At 39.5% G+C, this 16,409-nt stretch overlaps 1 protein-coding gene across 7 annotated transcripts in view; it reads left to right on the top strand.

The window, feature by feature from the left end:
- The window catches only part of epb41l3a (erythrocyte membrane protein band 4.1-like 3a), a 53,372-nt gene that overhangs the window by 19,107 nt on the left and 17,856 nt on the right, over positions 1–16,409 (top strand). For 6 of the 7 annotated variants that reach the window (XM_061237646.1, XM_061237649.1, XM_061237647.1 and 3 more), the window contains exons 4-14: positions 2,672–2,776; positions 2,866–2,908; positions 3,666–3,741; positions 5,966–6,184; positions 7,475–7,562; positions 10,025–10,177; positions 11,483–11,580; positions 11,867–12,042; positions 13,012–13,083; positions 14,053–14,240; positions 16,312–16,365. In XM_061237646.1, coding sequence (XP_061093630.1) covers positions 2,672–2,776; positions 2,866–2,908; positions 3,666–3,741; positions 5,966–6,184; positions 7,475–7,562; positions 10,025–10,177; positions 11,483–11,580; positions 11,867–12,042; positions 13,012–13,083; positions 14,053–14,240; positions 16,312–16,365 — 1,272 coding nt within the window. The remainder of the gene's footprint in view (positions 1–2,671; positions 2,777–2,865; positions 2,909–3,665; positions 3,742–5,965; positions 6,185–7,474; positions 7,563–10,024; positions 10,178–11,482; positions 11,581–11,866; positions 12,043–13,011; positions 13,084–14,052; positions 14,241–16,311; positions 16,366–16,409) is intronic. The other variant, XM_061237648.1, reaches the window with a different exon arrangement.

The raw sequence follows: 16,409 nt of genomic DNA on the forward strand, positions 1-16,409 counted from the left end.
AGCAGGAATAAGACTAGCAGCAAAAAAGGCTTTAGAAGAAGGGAACCAATGAATGGACTCTGACTGTGTACAAGGAGGGATGAAAATTGAGAGAACAAGCCAGACAGCAACATTCCCAATTAAAATGCATTTTCAACATACAATATGTGTGCGCACATTTGTGTTGTGCTTTCAAATGTAGTTTTACTTGTGTTTAAATGAATACATGACCAGTAGATAGAACTCACTTAGTTCCAGAATGGACGATAAAGCCCACAAGAGCCAAGCATGACAGATGAAGTGTCTTTGGCTGCGCCTTTTAAAATTGCTAGAAATAAACAAAATCTGTCCTCATGAATAAATCTCTCTGGTTCTGCATATTCACTGCTGTTTTGAACAGTTTTCCTCACGTTGCAAAATGATTCCGTCAAGGACTGGAAACCAATCTACTTAAAGCAGTTTTAGCCCTGCTGTGGATTTGTGCAGATTAGTTTTAGCATCAGATTGAAAGATCATAAAGCATTTGTGGGTTGTCATTCTGGAAAATTCTGTGGTTCATGTCACAGGCTTGTCATATCGCAGTTATTACTGGGCACACTGTGCAAACACCCTGCTGATGGCATGTGGCCAAAGTCCCAGTGATGCCCCAGTGACAAGGCATGCCAGAGAAGATGCAGTGGATGATCATGCTAATTTCCTAGTGTGATAGGAGATGTTCTCATTGGCTGATACTGTATATCAGGGGCAGGGGGCTGTGCATCCCATTGGGCTGGCTGGATTACTACACTACTACACACTACAGGAGAGTTAATGCCATAATCACAGTCATGGCAAGATAAGGACTTGGCTGTGCTGTTTTTGTCAGCTGGTTGCAATTACATGGCGCAGTCTTTTGGACATTTTGGTTTGGGGGAGTAGAGGGTGGGGTAGGCTTTCCATCCAGAATGTTTCCAATTATTTATAAGAATGTATTATATGTTTTTTCTGCTTCTGCATTGTTTGAAGCATTGTTGAGGTGAGTTTAATGTCCTCCACAGTTTCTACCAGGTGCTGGTAGGTGAACCCGGACTTTGATAAAATGTTGAAGACGCTCACGTACAGACAGGGATTTTGTTCACATACACATTCAGCAAATATGAAAGCTTTGTGGAGGTGAAAAGGTTGTTGAACAGGATTATGTGTTTGTTCATGGAGTATGATGAGTCTCTTCTTGTTTGCTGAGCTATCACCTGCATCTCACAGTGCCTTAATCCTCCAGCTCACTTACTTTATACCCCTGAGCTGGGCTTTGCTCTGTGCTGGCAGTCTAGTGCATCTTCACTTTCAACTAGGTGTCAGGGAGAACATTTGCAATAAAAAAAGAGACTGAAAAAAAAAAAATTAATGTGATGATTATAAAAAAAATAAAAAAAAATAAAAAAAATTGGTAGCCAATTGGACCCAGTCTGATTCAATTAGAGCTAGTATTAGATACACCGCCCACACCCCATCCCTCGGCCGCCGGCAGGAGAGCGACACGCCTTCTTCAAGCCTTCTCGTCTTACAAGTCGTGACTGTGATTCCGAGGCGCTCGAGGTGCTTGTTTGTGCGGCGATCTACTAACCCTGCCAAGTCCCTCCCTCTGGAGCAGCGAGCCATTATTGGCTGCTCCACGTGAGCCAGCCAAACTTGGCTTTTGGCAGGACCGAGAATCAAACCCCAGTCCCCGGTGTGCAACTGCAGCAAACTGCAACCGCGAGTCTGCTGCGTCTTAGCCTGTTGCGCCACCGCGGCTCTGTGATGATTATTTTTAAAAACAGATCCAGAATTTTAATTAATTTTATATGGATATTAAAACCACATTTTATGACCAATGAACTGGTTGTTCATAACTATCAATGTTAGTAGTCACAGTATAAGCCTCATGGGCCTTCTTAGTTGTACAGTTCTCCAGCACAGTGGCAGCACGACTCAATTTTCAATTTTCTCAGAATGGATCAGAAGCAGTGAGGAATATCATTCAATATTCAATAAGAAACAATCTCATTCAGTCATGACTAATGAACATAAGGGAATATTGCATTGGGGAAGAAGGATAGCACATGTTTATGTTTGTGTGCATGTCTGAATGTGTAGTATTTATTTCATGTAATATTGGCTCATGTAGATGAAAATAAGTAAACAGAGAGCTACTTCTGTCGTGCCATCGTGTTTAACACTGTGACACTGCTCAAAGTTTGTTTTACCTTAAATACTGGAACAACTGACCATCAGTTAAACAAATTGTTTAGCATGGAAAGAGTCTTCAAACATGCTATGCAAAAGTCTAAAAATAAAATTGTGACACCTTTCAATTTTTCAAAAAAAATTATGTTTTCAGTGTTTCTGTACTTTTACATACTTTTACCCCAATGTAATTGTGGGAATGATTTTGTTTTGTTCTCATTGCTAACAATAGTATTGTTCAATTAATTTTCACCAAAAAATGTTAAACTTTAATTTTTAAAGGAGAACTACATTAGGACCCCTTTTAGACAAACGTGGTGGTGTATAATCGTCACTGCACACTACTGTATGTAATGTTAGTAATGTTAGCATATCTTATTGTGTAAAGTCCTATAATCACACCTGTTCCTTTCACATATGCACACCTTCTAAAGACATTATACTTCCTCCCTTTACAGTAGCACACATGCTTATTTTTACCTTACAGAAACGGTCCAAAGGACAGGTACTATTTGACAAGGTTTGTGACCAGCTCAACCTGTTGGAAAAGGACTACTTTGGCATCACATTCCGTGACATGGAGAACCAAAAGGTTAAGTACTCTCTTCAGAAACATTTTGACATGCATTCAAAAATGTATCAATGTATTATTGACTTGGATATTTTTGTAATAATTTACAGAATTGGGTGGACCCTGCTAAGGAAATGAAAAAACAGATAAGAAGTAAGTTCTATTGTCATTCTATCTCTGTATTAAATATAGTGAGACAGTAAAAGGGCTGCTCCTTCATTTACCCTGGCAAGGGAAAATATATTCCACTTACCAGCGCCAATATTATTATTTGAAAATATGAAAATCAGCCACCAATGTTCTGTTATTCTACATTGATATTCTAATCTAGTGTGTTTCATTTGATTTTCTAATGGGGTATGCATGTGTAATGTGTATTAAAATAACTGCTTCTGTTATTGCAAAATTATATTAATTCCAGTGCATTACTTCTAATAATATAGAACCGCCATGGTACTTACATTCAGACTGAATGAATGAAGCTGTCATATATTTAAAGGCCCACACACATCAGCATTCTCTTCCCGGTTTTAGTATCTAAAATGCCCGCCAAACGTTTGCAAAGAGCAGTGATGTAGGTTTTTTGAAAAGTGCCGAACACCACAGAGCCCAATTCCCCCTCCCCCTCCACCTCCTGTCAGCTCTCTGTGTTAACATTTAGTAACATCATTCCAATAATTATGCTAAAACATACCTCATGTTAGTGGGAAATCGTTTCACAAATACCTTGGAAAAATTGCAGTTAAACCCTAACCCTACTTGAATCAGTATGGAGTGAAAGCTCCAGGATGATATGAAAAGCTGAAAAACATGAAGATATGCGTGTAGGCCTTGAAGGTCTTTGAGTCACATGATGCCAGGAGTTCACTCTGCTATTCAGAGGTTCAAACAGCATTGTTTTCCATTTTAGGTGTGGCCTGGAATTTTTCATTCAATGTCAAGTTTTACCCACCAGATCCTGCACAGCTTTCTGAGGATATCACCAGGTAATGTTCAAATATTAGATTTGTACATAGCCCTTAAAGTAAATAAATAACTGCATAGGTTTAAGAAAACTTTAAAGGCATACTATGCAGCATTTTGAACACGAAAATATTATAAAAAGACCATGCTCTGTTAGTATTATGATGCATTGGCAACCTGTGTCTGTGTTTACTTCTGCCCTTGATTATCTACCTGCATTTGTTTTTCTAACAATCATTTGGGATGTTTCTGTGCATGAATGTGTACTCACAGATTTTATTCTTCCATCTGAAGATGGAAATCTGTATTGTCAGACACAAATTAATGACTCAAGTGAATCGTAGAGATCCATAAAAAAATGTTCACCCCGTATATTCATTTCCACTTCTCACTCAAGTAACGATTCACTTTGGCATTCACTCCAGTGTTTTGACTCCCTCTGCTCTGAAATTTCTGCTGAGACTGGTCTATAATTCTATGAACTCCTTGAACCTGGATAAATCACTCTATTCTCAGGCACGTAACTCTTATTATTTCTCTTACCTTACATTTTCTTTTTTTGTCATGCAGCGGAGACTTATATCAAAATGACTGACTAAAACCAGAGATGCGTTTGAAAACCACGCATACATTTCGATCAAGCCATATTTAATTTTGTATTCTAAATTCTCTATATTCTATATAACATGTTAGGCCAATAGAAGGAGGAGGAGGAGTGCAAGAGTATATATGAATTGACTGAACAGCTGGGTTAGTCCAGGAAAAGTTTATAAGGGATTCGATTTAGTCGCTGGGAGGAAAACAAGTTTATTGGACTCCATTAACTTCAAATCCTGTAATGTGGAGATTTGTGTCAACATGGGTTCGCAAATATTGCATGTGCATTGGCTGGGGCGTCCTGAAATAATGGGCAGCAGGAGAGTGCCCCAGAGAGTGAAACCCACTCAAGTTCTCTTAAGACCTTCTATCCTAGGAGGTAGATGCGCTGCTCCTCTTGGGATCTTGCACTAATATTTCTGCGCCATAAAGAAGCGACTTTAACCTGACAATTATGTTTGTCTGGGTACCGAATCGAGCAGCTGAACCAGTGAGCCTTAACTAAGGTTACTGCCAGTGAGTGAACCTATGTAAATATCCTCTTTATTATTTATTCGAAACGACACTAGGATCCGTCTGGACAGTGATGTGAACAGTTGTCCTGGAACTGCTGCACATCCGGCTAGTGAACCTATGAATATGCCCAGTGAGTAAGCCGTTACCTAACAATGTTACCCCAAAACCGTATATGAGACCAATACAGTTTTTTGTTCTTGCACACCCCGGTCAGCATATATGTGAACCACATGTACTACCCTACATTTGACCATATAAGGTCTGACCTGGCATCTGTAATGCCATCACCAACTTGCCCCCCTTCAATAGGAATAGGGCGAAAGGTGTCGAAAGGGAGCACGTTGGCTCTGGGTACAAAATTCCCGATGCTAGCCTAGTCATTTACCAGACACCCTTCTGGCTTTTATGGCACCCAGTGCTTCTGTCTCCGGTAATTTGGGCTCTGTGAGCTGGAAAGTAGGAGTTGTCTGGTAACGTTAGCTGGCTGGCCTGAGAATGTGCTGTGGGTCTGATATTTTCAAAGTAACAATTTAAGATTGGAGTATATTATCCCAATCCACTTCCTGCTTATGAGCTAGTTGCTGTTAGCTAGTTATGTAGTAGCTACTATCTGTAATGACTACCCTCCTGTTTTCTTCCTGATCAGTTTGTGAGTATGCCTGCTTAAGTTACTTTTGCTGTGTGGCACATTAGAGCAGATTTAAACACACAGGTGCTGTGCTAACGTAGGTCTGTTCCATCCCCACTAGATCTAGCTACTACTTCAATACGGAGTTACAAAGCTATCAACATCTAGCCAGAATAAAACATCTTGTTTTATTGGTGGGTGAGCTTTGTCATCTTGGGGGTGTAGGCGGGGTAAACTCTGGTGGCAAATAAGAAAATAAATCCTGCATACGTATGCCTTTAAATCGAATCAGTGTTGCATGTTGTATGATGTACACTTACGGCATGTCAGTCCTGTCCTATTGGTTAACTAAGTTAACTTTGACTAGTACTTACTGTAAGTGATGGTGCATCTTGCTGGTCTGGGAATGGTGGTTTGGCACTATTGCTCATTAAAGCTCTCAAACTCTGTGCCACTTAATGCAGTTCCTGACAAGCAGCAGTGCTGAAGCTCATTCTGTCTCATAGGTATTACCTCTGCTTGCAACTGCGGGATGATGTGGTTTTGGGCCGCTTGCCTTGCTCCTTTGCCACACACACCGTCCTCGGTTCCTACACGGTCCAGTCGGAGCTGGGAGATTACGACCCAGAGGAGTACGGAAGTGACTATGTTAGCGAGTTTCGCTTTGCTCCCAACCAGACCAAGGAGCTGGAGGAGAAGGTCATGGACCTCCACAAAAACTACAAGTTAGTGTTAATTTACATTTTTTATTGTTTTAATTGGCCACTCACACTGTGCATTCTCTTGTGCACTAATCTTGTGTATGTGCATTTTGCGTTCCAATTACAGGTGTTTATTATTAATTGCATATTTCAGTGATAATACCAATCCGACTGGTTCACATCATTGCTGTTGGCATTATAAGCAGGCCAGTAATGAACCACTTGAAACATATTAGACTTTAATTGTTCTCTGGAGTATTACGCACATTAACCGGTTGGTTATTCTCTGTTAATTAAAATACATTGGCTGTATCCATTTGGTAATGGCAAAGAATAAGAATGCTCACCCACTTGCTGCTATGTAATACAGTGGCTAAGGCAGCAGAAAAGCTGCCGGTAATGATGGTGCTATTAGTTATTTCAGAAAATGAATGGTTTGTTCCATACTTCATTATATACTGCTTCACCGACAAACTGCTTCTTGATATACCCACCAGCAGGTTTGGGGGGTTGGGGAGATATGTATTATTGTCTCTGTTCAGGGAATAATTCAGCTTCAAGAGTGATAGGTGGTTTTGAGTCCTGTCCTTGCTAATAACAGGTTATCCAATCCGATGAAAGGCGAAGTGGCTGATTAAGTTATCACTGCATTCCCGACACTAAGTATCCGAATTATGGGTACAACATGCGGGTGTATTTAAAAGATCATATTTGCTTGGGGAAGCATGTGAGTTTGTACTGTACCAAAACAGTGGAGCAACAACCATTGGAAGTAATTACTGTTAGAAAATGAAGGAAAGGTTGTATTAAATGCATGTGTGGATGCAAATGCATCTGTGCAAACATGTTTGTTTTCAGGCCATTTATTAATTTATTTATTCATTTCTTTATTTATGTATTTATTTTGTAGAAAATTAATAAAAGCACAGTTATGGTTATTGGGAGTAATATTATGCTAATGACTTTGAAATTACCAATTTATTATGTTGTTAACAAGCACAAAATGACTTTCCTATGTTGTCAAATAATGTTTTCTGCCTTCTGTAATGGGTCATACTCTGTATTATCATTATGATAATACTCTTGCACTTTTATAGTATGACATTAGATTTGCAATAATACATTAAGACATATGTGTAGTTGCATTATAATCAAAGAAAATGTTGATTGTAGCAGCATTCATCCTTGACCTGAGGGGGAATTAAACATAAATGCCGTCAAAAATAGTCCTTGCCCACACTCACATGCTGCCCAAAATCCTGTTGGGTATCAGAGAGCTCTCTTCTGTCTCTCTTCTGTCACTCTGCACTCCAGAGGGATGACACCAGCTGAGGCTGAGATGCATTTCCTGGAAAACGCCAAGAAACTGTCTATGTATGGAGTGGACCTCCATCATGCCAAGGTAAAGCGGTTCACCAGTGTATCCCAGGCTTACAGTCAGGCTAATACAGTAGATCTCCGATTAGGCCTGATTTTACAGCCAGCACTCCAAACTTCAAGTCCTGCCATCCATCACACACTTGAGTAGAACCAAGTAGCTGTAACGGTTTTGATTCCTTCGCAAAATTACCTCACACTGAACAACTGGCCGAACATTTCTTATCTAGACATCAATGAATGAACAAAATAGCAGTTTCCTATTGCTATTTTTAGGTGAGCAGGTGTTATAAATCTTTCCAAACCGTAAACCCTGACAAAAGCATCTAATGCTTTGATGGCACACTTCCAGAATTATTAATGTACAGTTGTCCTGTGAATATTTGTTAAGATGATCCCAAGAGTAAATGAGGAGTGATCTTTGTCCTGTTCATTTGTGATGCACACCCCCACCTCCTCCCCCCCCCCCCCCCCCCCCTGAGAAAAGGCCTCAAAGCTGTATTAGAATGATGACAATGACTTACTCATCAGTGATTATGTGCTTAGATGGTTTTGCTGTGCTTCTGCTGTCAGTTGACATGCTTGCATCTGCTTGCTGTCTGTTGAACGCACCCCACTGAGGTGGCAGAGGAGGCAGAGTGGGTTCAGAGGCCCTCCAGACTGACCCTTTGTTGACCTGCGGGAGAAGTTTTAGACAAAACAAAGATACAAAGACAAACAAATACAACAACATTGGCCCACTTTCCTGAAATAGATAAAACACACTAAAGCAACAGAAACAAATAATTGCCTAAGGGAGAAAAAAATACAGTCACAAATAAAAAAAGCAAAAGAAAACTGCCGGCCCTTACCCGACCTTGCAAGGCATTACTTTTATTGTTCAAACACAAGAAAGGGGTAGAAAAATACCTTCATTATTCACTGTTTTGGCCATCCAGAACAGGCACCGATAAACCTTGCAGTGCATGACAAAGGGGCTCACTCTCCCCTGGCGGTGCCTCCAACAACATTGCTAAGCTGCTGTATCATCTCTGTCGTTCTTTCTGTTCTGCCTGAGCTGTCTGTTCCAGTGTACTCTTGGGTGCTTATCTAACCCCCTTTAAAAAGAGATCAAGCATGTTAACAGATGATTAAAAATCTGAGCGATGTCAGCGTGGACCAGTAATAAAAGTCAAGCCTGTATGTACCTCAAGAGTAAAAGTGTAACATTCCACATGTAGGCTGCACACTGATGACCTTGGAAGTTAACTTCAGTTTGATTAGATCAGCGTATGTCTTCTCTCTTTTCTTACCAAATGGCCTAGTTGATAGGAAGCATCTTTGAGTGCTTGGCTCCAGCTAAAGGGGAGGTAAGGCTGCATTTTGGGTGTGTGTGTGTGTGTGTTTGTTCTTGTCTTTGTGCATGACTGTGGACTGCAGACCTCATCACCATGGCTGCGGTTGCTTCACTGCAGTGCTGGTAATGCTATGCCTCGCGGTTGGTTTTCTGTGGGTGCGAGGGTGAGGAACACTCCGTGGTTTGCCCTTACTGGACAGAACCCCCATTTATATCCCAAATGTACCAATCTTTGGAACAGCTGATTGTCCCACCTCAGAGAGGTGCAGATCCATTGTCAGCCAGTCCTTCCATTTAGCCCACACCATTGGCAGAACTGCAGAGTCTGTTCAGAAGGCCCTCGTCATTGTCATTTGTCTCATCACCAAACTTCTACAGTGCCTCTTACGAGAGGTCAGATGTACACCTCCTGAATTTATTGTTGATGCCTGATGATTTCTAGATGTATTCCAACACCAACCGTGTGTTCTTTTACACAATTACAGACATTAGGCATTAGGAATAAAGCTCTGAACTAGTATGTTAGAAGGAAGAATTCAGATACTGACATGTTAATTTGCTGGACCTACCTTTCTTGTCAGTGGATTGAATTAAATCCACATTTCTTCCTAACAAAAATAAAAAAATGGACCTGAAGTTCAAAGCAAACACTGTTTTGATATCAATATAACTAATAATAAATTTGGCAAGAAAACAACTTTAATATGCTCTGGGAGTATCTTAGACAATGGCAACACTGTTCTCAGGTTAAAACTGGCTTTCATTTTAAGTAAATGTACTGTATATCAGGTAGTGAAAAAAAGTTTTTTATTTTATTATCATTTCACTGAATGTTTTTGGCTCTCAGATTCTATGATCGATATTATAAAAGGCTTTGGGAGAAACTTTGATATATCCCTACTTCACTCTTGGTATCGACTTGCAGTATTATAAATACTTTGTTTTCAGTTACCTTTTTAAGGAGTTTGGTGCTGTTTTCATTACATACATCATGTTAAACTAAGGACTACAACAAAGCCTCATTTTGCAGTCATGAATCTTTCTCCATCCTGATCCTGTTGACTGTAATGACACATCTTGTACCCATCAGAGAGTGAGCCTTAGTCGGAGTGAAAATATGCTCACTATATGACCGGGGCTTCTGTCTGCAGGATTCAGAGGGTGTGGAGATCATGCTGGGGGTGTGTGCCAGTGGACTTCTCATTTATCGTGACAGATTGCGCATCAATAGGTTCGCCTGGCCCAAAGTCCTCAAGATCTCCTACAAAAGGAACAATTTCTACATCAAAATCCGCCCAGGGGAGGTAATGACCTGAAAAACAAATGCTTCTTGTTTTGCTTTGGGGATAATAACTGCTTACTGGAGAGGACTGTTATTGGGTTTTTAGCTGTCTCATATTTGTGAAGAAGTGTACTGGGGTCTGAATATTGGTTATGGTAAACAGTTGAGAATTGAGCACATTGATACAAGCTACTCTCTCATATCAGAACATTTGGAATTATTTTGTTATGAAAGCAATTGGTGTACTGTAATGAATAATAAAATGGAACTGAAGGCTAAATCACATTCCCAGTACCATTTAAGTTCATATACAATAAATGGTGTTGCTAGTTGTTCTATTGCATGAGAGATGCACTACTTTCTGCACTTTATTAAGATACAATGAAAGTGCTTTGTACTGGACATCACTTTGCATTGTATAATCCCAAGGATGGAACCACATGTAAATCATGTTTAATTCTTCATTAAAATGTCCAAATACATTCATGGACATTTTAACATGTAAAGGACTGCTTTTCACCACAAGCTGAACTCTAATCTGTCTGTCTGAACTGATTGCGTAATAGTGGTGCAAGAATTGCATTCAGTTACAGCATTTAAAATGAAGGTAGAATATAAAGACTTTAAAGGTCTTGACTTAGAGATGTTTCCAGGCAGGCTTAATATGTTCACTGTCAAACCGTCTGCCTTTGTCACGTTTTCTCGTTTGACACAAACTTCAATTTAACCAGAGCAGTGTATTGTCACATTAAATTTATCTTGTTAAAAATGCTATTGTTTTGAGATTACAGCCCATTTTTATGAGCTACAAATAAACTGCCTTGTCTGGCAGAAGAATGGCTTGATTGTTATCCATCCCTCCTGTGATTTGCGGAGTGATTGCTGCAATATCTCTGCCATTTCCCCTGTCAGATATGTCAGCACGGTATAAAGGGAATGTGTGTGTGTCTTGTTTCCTGTGTTTACCCTGTACCATCCCTAGATTGGTGATAAATGCTATGTTTCTGGACAAACCACCCATCACGCTGACTACAAGACTTTGTAACTGGGCACTCGGACAAAGACCTAGGCTGGAGTTACAGCAGATTCATTGCATTGCGTTTGTGTTGCGGAGCTTGCTTCCGTTCAGCGCCCATGCTAGTGGATTATAGCTATTACGCAGGCTATGTACCCTGCACTACATGGCCTGTGTAACAGCTATAATCCACTAGCATGGGTGCCGAAAATAAGCGAGCTCCACTCTGGATTCCAGCCCTAATCAGATGTGCTTGTGGCTAATTATTTGTGATGAACTTGGGCCAATGTCTCCGTACTTCTGTCCTTACAGTTTGAGCAGTTTGAAAGCACGATAGGCTTCAAACTTCCAAACCACCGAGCGGCAAAGAGGCTTTGGAAAGTCTGTGTGGAGCACCACACCTTCTTCAGGTATCAACAATATTGAATTCTCAATTATTTTCCTCAGAACTTTTTAGTGTGTACTATTTTAGTCTTCATTATGTCCTCTAACTCAGTAATTATAATACAGCTCTTTTGAAATGATCTCGCATGAGACACAGACCAACTAGATCTGACAGATGACCTCTACTCTACTGTGCAGAGATACAATTTGTTACCCATTTAAAAGTCATCTTTCATCTCAGATTTGTGCACTTTACATATTATTATAAAAAAAAACTAATTGTAATGGCGGAGTCGACTTCTCTCTCTGAAGGTTGGTGTCTCCGGAAGCCCCTCCCAAAAAGTTCCTCACGCTCGGCTCTAAGTTCCGCTACAGCGGCCGGACCCAGGCCCAGACCCGACGGGCCAGCTCCCAGATCGTCCGCCCGGCGCCGTACTTCGAACGCTCCTCCAGCAAGCGCTACACCATGTCCCGCAGTCTAGATGGGGGTGGGTACCTGCACACAATGGGCTCTTCACCCCAACATTAGGCCTGAGTGGGAGAGGATGGGTAACATTGGGTGTTTGGGATGTTGAGTTTATATGATGTAATTCTTGGTCACTCTGGGATTGCCCGTTTTTCCCGTTTTGCTTTATCCCTGCTCCTCACATTGTCTTCCCTGCCAGCTCAGTGAGAGCTGCTCCTTTCCCTCTGGTTTATCAGCCGTTCCCAGACCACGGTTAATGTCCTTTTTTCGTCAAGCCAACTTACAGAAAGCCTACAATAAATGACTTATAGTAAAGCCTGGCTCTCTGAAGAGGGCTTTATTTCGTATCGCCTATAGAAAGACCGGATTACTCACCATGAGGATTTTCTGTGCAGTGTTGCTTTTTTTGTCAGTTTTGTTCTAAGGTACATTTTTTTGCTTTGTTTTGCCCCTCGTCCAAATTAATTAGAAGAATTCCTTTATATTTTTGTACTCCCAAGAGCTCTGTCTTGGACTTACTGGCAAAGCTTGTTATGTAAAATCGAACTGTGTTGGATAAGCATGTTTGATGGTGGGAATAGAAAAAGAGCACACAAAAGTTTTTTCCTGGAAATGAAATATTTTACATGGAAATATGACTGCCCTTGTTTTTTTTTATGTGTAACAAATCCTCAGTTACTTTTATAACATGTTTATTTTATGGACAAGTCAATGTTCTAAAATGAAATATTGCTCTTTGCATTACAACAGTACGGCTTTAACAATAAGAGAATTAAAACAGGCAGAATTGGGACTGAATCCAAATTGAATTTTCATTTTCTTTGTCAGTCCATTGTCCTGATGATTAACTTATGACAGATATTTGTTATCACTGTATTGTTTAAAATGATGTGTTAGCTGTTTATCCTCCATCTTGATTTTTTTTTAGATTAAGTCAGAATGTTAACATTGAATCCTTACTGTAGTATTTAATTTCTATGAATCTCTCCAGCTCAGCGGCATCATCCAAAAAATACAGTGACTCTAGACCTGCCTGTCACTGTAAATGACAGTAACGCACAAGGTAGATATGTACTGCACATCATTTAGCTCTTAGATGTAGCAGCTGAGCATTATCAGTCATTAACCTATGCTATTTGTTTTTCCCTCAAAGTTGGCTCACCTGATAATCACACACTTTGTGATTTGCAGTCAAACTGCCCTTACGCCTATGCTGTCGGATTTATATTTATTTTATTTCTTTGCATGTTCCTAAACTTTCTATCTCCTGCATATCATAAATGCTGCTGACATTTTCTATCAACTACAGCTCATTTAAAAAATATATTCTCTTTTCTGTGAGACGCAGATGTATAAAAGGACTGTAATGGTTTACAGCCATCAGGAGGAACTGGTAAAGCATGGACAGCAGGGAAAGATACAGTTCCCTTTGCTGTAAATGTATCAATTATAAGGAATTGAATTGCAAAATCAAAATCGTAATTGTTGAGAGACAATTTTTGCCTTATAAGAGTGAAAGAAAAAACTGCACTCTTTAGTATCAATACTTGATACATTCTCTGATTGAAATGTTTCCACTTTTTGATTGAGTACTGTGTAGCTGGCGGACTCTTTTCAAATCTGGACCTGGACTGTGGAATGTGCTTTCATTATTTAAGAAGTGAAATATTAAAGGGGTAGTTCACCCAAAAATAAAATTAAGGCTGTACTGGTAATATGTTAGCAGCATATGATTGAAGCTGTCCCTGAAAAGCTTTCTTATTCAAGTAACATGAATGGATTCTTGTTTGAATAATACAGCTTAAATTTCTAATGAGATCTCAAGGTTAATCCCTTTTAAAAAACTAAGCTGATTTCTCGATTTCTTTACAGTGTTGGTACTTATTGGTATTATTTTTCAAGATTAGTTTAATTCTGAAACTCGTAATGAATTCTCCCTCAATATGGTCAGTGTTTTGATGTCTCCCTGAAAACCAAACTCCAGCCGGTGAAAACCACAAAATGTTCATGAAGGATTCCGTGTCCACTTCAGAGATGGGCACAGGCCAGTACGGGACAACCAAGGGAATTGCCACGAGTGACCTCATCACCACAGTAACGCCCGAGAAAAAAGTTGAGGAAGAAAAGGCTGAGAAAGAGGATGAGGAGAAAACGATGGTCATGGAGCAGTCGGAGGTGTCCGAGCCGATTCCAACAACCCCAGTGCGACAAGACATGAAGGTATGTCCTTCTGAACTTAGTTTCTAAAACGGTTTCAGACTTTTAGTGTGTGTGGTGCATAGGTTTTGGGTTTTGGGTTCGTTGGACCTGGAAAGAATTTTTACTTGTTTAACATAATGTGGGAAAATACGGTACAGCTGCAATAATCATTCATAATTATTTATATAATTTGTATGTCCCTCAAAATGTACAGACCATTGATGCATTGTGTGTCTAGAGATGCTCTTCTGCATACCACTGTTGTACTGCATGTTTATTCGCGTTACTGTCACCTTCCTGTCAGCTTTGACCAATCTGACCCTTCTCCTCTGACCTCTCTTATTAACAAGGCATTTTTGCCCACAGAACTGCTGCTCACTGGATGTTTTTTCTTTTTCGCAACATTCTCTGCAAACTCTAGTGGGAGCAACTAAATGCATACAAGCCTCAAACCTGTGGATAGGCTGCAGCAGCAGAAGACCAATAAGTCTTATAATATAAGTGTAATAAATACCTACTAAAGTGCTCATTGAGTGTATATTCAACAAGGAATTACTTTCTTCATATTAGCAAAGCAAAAATTAGATTAGATTAGATTATTTAATGGAGAATGTGCAGAAAACCAACTGCTACTGCGGAGGGAGGAGTTGGAATCACAGCATACAGTGGTAAACCAGGTCAGGTTTTTAAAAGCAGCAATCAATAACATTTTAATTTCAACGTCTTTACTGAGCAGTTGGTATTTAATGAGTATTGTTTCAAAAGAAGACTCAAGGTTACAATGAATGCTCAAATTAGTTTGAATTCAAAATGCAATATAATTTTACAGATGTCTCAAATCTAGCATTACGATGATATAGTATGGTATCACATCACATTTTATGACCAGGTTAGGGAGTACTGTTTCTGTAGTGTAATCTAAAAAGCATCATCAATCTTGCCTTTGTTTTAATGAAATTGGCAGATAGTTTTTACAAGTCAAAAAAATTTTTTTTAATGAAATTTTCAGTTTCCTCACTGGTTTATTACTGGGCAAAGGATTTCTGTAATGAATATGACTAATGCCCCTACAGACCCATTATACACAAATTCTGGCTGGGAATATGAAAGGATTAACTATTCTAATGAATACACAAGATAACACAAGAACACAAGAACTTCCCTTACAAAAGAAAATCATGTGTTTACAAGCCACATGTGTTCAGCAACTACATGCGAACACCCAATATGTGAAGAGTCCATATGTGAACAATAAAAATAATCCCATTTATAAAATGAGAGTGGACAGAGGTAGCCTATGTTATTTCAAGTTGTATGTTGTCATACTGTATGTGAAAATGTGAAGATCGAAATGGCTCAATGTGACCTATTTTCATACAGTGCAGTCCGTAGTAAGTATTTGGATGGTGGTACAATTGATGTTCCTTTGGTTCTGTTCTCCAGCACATTAGATCTGAAATGAAACAATGAATATGTGGTAAAAGTACAGAGAGAGCCATGGAGGAATTACATCCCTTTTTATACATAGCTCCCCGGACAGTTGGCTTCTCCGTTTCTGATTTGTCCTGTGTATTCAATTGCTTTCTTGCTTCCTTATATTAAAAGAAAGCTTTCAGTAACTAGTCTTGATTCTAGGATTTTGATTGCCTTTGAAGTCTGGAGGCTGAGAAATTAGAAGAAACAACTGTCAGATACATGGGCCAAACAATAGACTTACATAAACAAACTGTTTGGAACATAATTAAGAAGAAAGAGATAACTTGGCTTTATCTAGAAACTTTTTTGAGATAAAGCCAATAGAAACTGCACTGGTTTCAATTCTACAGAATAAATCTGGTATCAGTGTGAGGATTTCAGCTTTAAATCACACTAATTCCCTGTTTTGAACATCCTAGTGTTTGCAATTACGTCTGCTCATTTGTCTGATCATTTTATTTTTATTACTTTTTAATGCATGTCTTTTCTACAACCTGATGAATCAACAGTACATAAATGTGATTGAAGGTAGTTAAAAATGTCCAACTGACAAATTTTTGTCTCTATTCCTGCCCTTTTGTCTCTATAACTGGAACCGGTACTTGATATAAAACAGACTGACAGCGAATGGACAGAGACTATTGCCGATGGTGAGACCACAGCAACAGAGGTTTGTTAAGCAGCCAGTTCTCTGCTCACTACAAAAATAAATAC

The sequence above is a fragment of the Conger conger genome, chromosome 4 (assembly GCF_963514075.1).
Source record: "Conger conger chromosome 4, fConCon1.1, whole genome shotgun sequence".
Taxonomy (NCBI): domain Eukaryota; kingdom Metazoa; phylum Chordata; class Actinopteri; order Anguilliformes; family Congridae; genus Conger; species Conger conger.